General features: G+C 47.7%; 1 protein-coding gene across 1 annotated transcript; it reads left to right on the top strand.

Annotated features, from left to right (window-relative positions):
- The first annotated feature begins 773 nt into the window (after positions 1-773).
- LOC119185189 (uncharacterized) lies at positions 774-1,103 on the top strand. Its single transcript, XM_037434286.1, has one exon. The coding sequence runs from the start codon at positions 774-776 to the stop codon at positions 1,101-1,103; it is 330 nt and encodes a 109-aa protein (XP_037290183.1).
- The last annotated feature ends 5,127 nt before the right edge of the window (positions 1,104-6,230 follow it).

Here is a 6,230-nt window from a genome sequence, read left to right as displayed (position 1 = left end):
AATGTGAAATGAGAGACAGGAGGATTCAGCTTTTAATTTTTTACGGCTTGCGCTTCGTATCTGCTTCCCCCATTTAACCACCTCGAATTCATTCATGGTATATACCAGTTCGTTGTATTCATGGCCCTGCGGCTCAACGCTCGCTAAACCTTTCTAAAAGTAAGGAGGTTACCCCCAGCGAGTATAATGTAGCAATCCTTTCATGTCCGATAGTGGTCATAGTACATGCCAACGGCTGCTAATGGGGATCGCAGCGTGCGCGTTGACTAAAAGCCGAATGCTCCTGTCTCTCATTCCCCATTGGCAGCCATCGGCATGTACATTGAGCACAATTTTTATTGTTAAACGACGCACAGAAGAAATCTCTCACCGGCACCTTCTTGGAGGTCAAATGTTATACCTATTTCGGGTATGTGCCACTGGTGGTTACCTACTACGAGGGACCCACAGGCCTCCGTAGAGGAGATGATCAAGACTCATCTCACTCGCCTGGCAGGTGAGAGTCACGTGGAACACCACGCGGTTCCCGACGTGAAACTAGACATGGAATTTTCCATGCAGAAACTTCGACCTGTCCGTGTGCTGAAGACTAAATCGGCGCCCAGCCCTGACAAGATCACCAATCTAATTCTGAGGAACCTGAACGATGACGCCTCGATAAGCTAGGTCAGTATATCAACGCATGCTGGAAGAAAGGTCGTATTCCACAAGAATGGAAGAGAGCGGATGTCATACTATTACCCAAGCCAGGCAAACCATTTGAAACTGAAAATATGAGGCTGATATCTCTGACATCCAGCGTCAGGAGAGTCATGGAGCATGCCCGCCTCAACAGGGTGACGACGACCCTCGAGAAGCAGGATGCCTTTGGCACCCACACCATCGGCTTCCGCAGAGGACTATCAACGCAGAATGCTATGCGGCAGATCAAGGGACAAGTCGTTAACGCACCAAGCCAACGCTCGTGCACCCTGCTCGGATTAGACCTCAAAAGCACTTTCAACATAGAGAAACACGCTGCCATTTTCGACAAGATCAACCAATTAGATCTTGGTTCGAAGTTTTACCGGTACGTCAACAGCTTAATTCCCGAACGGACGTAAGGCGACGGTGAAGGTCGACGGTGCCCCACTACAAAGAGTTGACATGGGGGATGCGGGTACGCCACAGGGATCAGTGCTCCCTCCGATGCTTTTAAACCTCATTATGATCGCACTACTGGAGCGTCTCGACGCAGTAGAGGGTATTAATCGCACGATATACGCAGACTACGCGACCGTGTGGACCACAGTGAATACGAGCGTCGGCAAACTGCAAGAGAAAATGTAGCAGGCCGTCCGGGAGGTAGAGCGGCACCTCGAAGGCATGGTACTTGTCTCCTCACCCAAATAATTGAAAATCCACCTGCATAGACCGCGGAAGAAAGGTCTTCACCCGCACGCTGTTCTGGACGCTCGTCGCTTGCGCATCCGCGTGAAGACGAAGGAGGGGACCCAAATACCAACGGTGTCTAAAATACCAGGGCTTGACCTGTGGCTGGGAGAGGACGGTGCGAACAACTAGCTGGTAGCGCTACAGCAAAAAAAATGTGGCTGCCGCACCGCACTTTGTGCATTGAGTATCAAAAAAAGAGGGCTAAAGAAACACACGCTGACGAAGTTATTACATGCGTACGCGCTGAGCCACACAGCGTACGTCGCCGCGTACGCCGAATGGGCAGAAGCGAAACAAAGACGGCGATTTGTCGAGCGTTCAAGGTAGCCCTGGGTGAGCCACGGTACACGGAAACCCGTAGGCTTCTCGAGTTGGGTGTACAGAACACCCTCGATGAGATAGCAGAAGCGGACAGGATTGCGCAGATCGAGAGGTTGTCGGGCACAAGAACGGGAAGACGCACTTTCGACTTGCTCAGGATTCAATGGTACGAGGCGCGGGGACTAAAGGAAGCATTGCTACCAGCCCAGCTGCGATGGTCTAGTCGCCAAGGTACTCGGCTGCTGACCCGCAGGTTGCGGGTTCGAATCCCGGCTGTGGCGGCTGCATTTCCTATGGAGGCGGAAATGTTGTAAGCCCGTGTGCTCAGAATTGGGTGCACGTTAAAGAACCCCAGGTGGTCGAAATTTTGACCACCTGGGGTCGATTATGAGAGATGCCACTATGGCATCTCTCATAATCATATGGTGGTTTTGGGACGTTAAACCCCACATATTAATTAAGCATTGCTACCGCAAGTCAGGGATACCGTACTGACACAAAACATTCCCAGGAACATGCGCCCTGTTCACGACTTGCAATGACGCAAATGCAAAGCTGCAGCAATCCTGAAGGTGCACGGAAGCCAAAAGGGTGTCCGCTTTGTCGATGTGGCCAGGTATCTACTGTCAGCCGGCGGCAGCGATGGAGGGCACTCGGAACCCCCGCCGCTACCCGTGAACGAGAAAGACGAAGTGGAGGTGCGAACACCACCACTACTGCTGCTGCTACGACAACAACGACTGCAGCGACAGCGGCAACATCAGCGGCAAGTCTGGTCAACGGCTGCGGGACCTGCTTTCTCCATGGCGGTCCTGGATACAACGGGAAAGGTTTGGGTCACGGCACCAGCATGGCTGCCATCAGCTGAAGCTGCAGAAGAGATGGCCTTGCTTTAGCGATACTTCACAGTAGTGCGGACGACCCCCTGATTATTAGCGATTCTAAATCAGCTATTCGGAGCCGTCATAAAAGCTTGCTGTGCGAGGAGGTGGCTCGCATGCTTAACGCCGGAGCTGGGGACATCGCGTCAGGCAAGATTATTGACAAGATCCTGAAGTGGTTACCCGTGCACATGGGGGACATTGCAACTATCATCACCCACAGCCGTAAAGCCAGCAGCCGACACGCAATCAGCCAAAGACTCACTGGCATCCTGCACAACCATAACGAGCGCGCCCACCTCCTCGCGAGGCAACTTAGCCGCCGTGACGCAGCCACCCAAGGAGCAGCCGCCACCATGGTTGGGATGAGAGCCGGCGTAGGCAATGGCTGTGGTCACAGGCACGGGCACTGCCGCTTTTACCCCCCCTCCCACCTAAGTTGGTGCAGAAGAGGCAAGGCAACTGAAGTGCGCTGACTGCTATGCAGAAGAATTTCCTGCCACGTACCACGACGTGCTTGGGCACTACAAGAAAAACCGGAAGAAATTTCCGCAACCCTACGTGCGCCTGGACAGGTCGATGACGGTGGACCTAAGAAGGCAGCAGACGGGCAGGCTGACCAACTCCTACCATCTGCACCACCTATTGTCGACGCTGCACCCTCCGCCTGGCTGCCCATGGTGCGCGCACGAACGGGCCGATATGGCACTTATACTTCGGCAATGCGTAAAAGACTGAGATGGGCCACGAGAAAGGACGACGCCAACCGAGGAACCTCTGAAGTGGAGGGCCTTGCTGAGCGATGGCTAGCCGTCCTTCTCAGCGAGGACCTGGAAGAGCAGGTGTAGGCTGTCCAGCGGTCCAGGGTCCTCGCCGAGGACTTTGGAAGATGTTCCTCGAATGAGGTGTCTCTGGCAGCCTAGGCACTGGCACAGCAACAACCGTTGGACAAATGAAGTTCATTCAACTCAACTCAACGTAACAGATTTGATAACTAAAGCTAGCGGGTTTCAAAAACACGTCCTCCTCAAAGTCTGCGAGAAGGTGCGCCATCTCTGAAGACAAATAATATACAGGCTGAAAGGGATCAGCCACGCAGTACCAGAGCAAAGCTGCACATAGTCATACCGTACTCTCACGTGTGGCACACGTTGTTTTTTCGTCCCCACATAAAGTTAAGTCAGTGTGCGCGAAGTTAAAAAAAAGAGTCACAAAGCAGATAAAAGGCAGTGAAAGTGCTCCGGGTAACAGCTGCGTACTCAAACACATTTTGCATTAAAAATATTGTTAGCAGTTTATTGTCTATCAGATGCTACTGTGATGTCGAGGTCTAACGTACGTTCGATTGCCAGGATAATTTCTGCACAGCTCTATTAAACCACAACACGATACTGTCACACTTTAGAGAGCAGTTAGCAAGAAAAGTTATTCAGACCTTTCATAATAGAAAAGGTGAGCGGTGGGTCAGACATTACACATGCCACATAATGACGTGAAATTTTCGTACCTCGTCAGCATGTGGTAAAAATAACATGCAAAATTATCTCTAACGGTTTGCTTAGTGGACATAGCTGGATACACATCGTATATATATATATATATATATATATATATATATATATATATATATATATATATATATATATATATATTTATATATATATATATATAAAGGTAAAAAGGTAATTTCATGCCAAATTCCCCAGACGTCGCACTCAACCATCGCACTTTCTCCCGATAAAGCTTCACCTGTTTCGTAAACGCCATGGAGTGTTGCGACAACACATTTTAGGGGCGAAGCTCCTTAGGGCGTGGGCTGTGCGTCCCCTGTAGCCTGTATGTAGCCACCTCTAGTTTAGTTCTTGCAGTGTTCACTAGATGGCGGTACCGTCCCCTGTATGTAGCCACCTCTAGTTTAGTTCTTGCAGTGTTCACTAGATGGCGGTACCGTGTCCTGTATGTAGCCACCTCTCGTTTAGTTTTTGTAGTGTTTACTAGATGGTGGTACTTGTAGCTGATGATGAAAAGATGCAAGATGTTATAAACTAGAAAGCGGTACTTGTAGTTGATGAAAGACGCGAGATCTTATAAAATAGGAATGATGTCACATATGGCGCGTGTCATTGGTTGAAGGAAATCGTTCGATTTAGTGTGGCGACGTACGCTAGGGGGAGCGATGTAATAAAATCGAGTGGGCAAAATGTACAGAGGATTCATGGTTTACCAGGTTTACCTCCGGAGCTTCACCCACTCATCTTCATTCACTTCGTGGATATGGCGGAATTTTTTTGCTCAAAGAACGTTTTCAAGACTGTAGTGCTTCTTTTTCTAGCTTTCGCCAAAGTGTGCACAATACACAAATGTCTATAAAATCGATATTTGTTTGCGTAACTTCACAACAACGCTTCAGCTACAAAAGAGGTTTTATTTAGTTGTGCTACTAAAGCATTCGCAAAATGTTCGCGTGTAGGAAGAAGTTAGGCATTTTCAGAAAACACTAAAATCTTCAAACATCATCATTTTATCTATGCTAGCAAAAAATCTAACTTAGCACTCGATAATATTGTGGTTTCCAGCGAAGCTTACGTTCATACAGAAATTTTAGGGGCGAAATAGTCTTCCAATCTTTTCAGCAAAAATTTAAAGAAAGCAAACCTATGCGCTTTGCCCATACTAGAGTGTACTTTCCGTAATGATGTGGTCAGGGGATGATTTACACGATGTCACATTTTATAGACCGTTTACCGGTAAAGATATGAGTGACATCTATTGCAGCAAATTTATTTATAATAAAGAAATAAAAATTTTGATTTTATCCTTAAGAACCCACCTTGCGTTCATTCACTGCCACTACCCCCAAAGCACGTGATCAATTTTTCCCATATATATATATATATATATATATATATATATATATATATATATAATTGAGATCTAACAGAAAATACCCACTAAAGTATAGGGGAAGATATTAGACTGAATTGTAATGTAAATATGAAGAAAGAAAAGTGGGTGAAAAGATGACAGCTCTTGTTACAACACAAGTAAAAAGAGCGACGTAAGAGCGCTGGAGAAAATACCCTTTAATGTAGAGTGGACCCGCAAAATCTACTCCACCTACAAGAAACGGAGGCATTTGTTTACAACGATTCTGGGGCATACACGGTGAAACTTGGTCAACTGGTTTAGACTGTAGGCGTAGGCAGATGACACACCGTGGTATTGTTTTTTTCACCAGCTGTCGTAATTGTGGAATCAAGTATTGTTCCCTTATTTGATTCAGTGTTTCTCGTACACCTCCGTGGAAGACTTTTTCGTAAGCTTGATTGATGATTAAAGTAACGAGGTGACAGTCTTTCGGTAGCAGGATTGGATGGCGACAATCGTATGAGTCGTCCGTAATATTAACTTTTCCTTGTACCCGAAGCAGCCCGTTGTTGTCGAGGAACAATCTTAATTGTCCAACTGGACTATGGGAAGGAATCGGATTCTCGCTTGCGACGCAGTTGCCTTCGTTATCAAAGCGAGCTCTCTGTTTTACGCGAATCAAGTAGCACTCCGCCTGCTGAATTTCTTCAGCAGACAGCTCCTCGA

The sequence above is a fragment of the Rhipicephalus microplus genome, chromosome 7, assembly GCF_043290135.1.
Source record: "Rhipicephalus microplus isolate Deutch F79 chromosome 7, USDA_Rmic, whole genome shotgun sequence".
Lineage (NCBI taxonomy): Eukaryota > Metazoa > Arthropoda > Arachnida > Ixodida > Ixodidae > Rhipicephalus > Rhipicephalus microplus.
The sequence above is the reverse complement of the archived record's forward strand: the minus strand, read 5'-3'. Positions and strand labels throughout refer to the sequence as shown.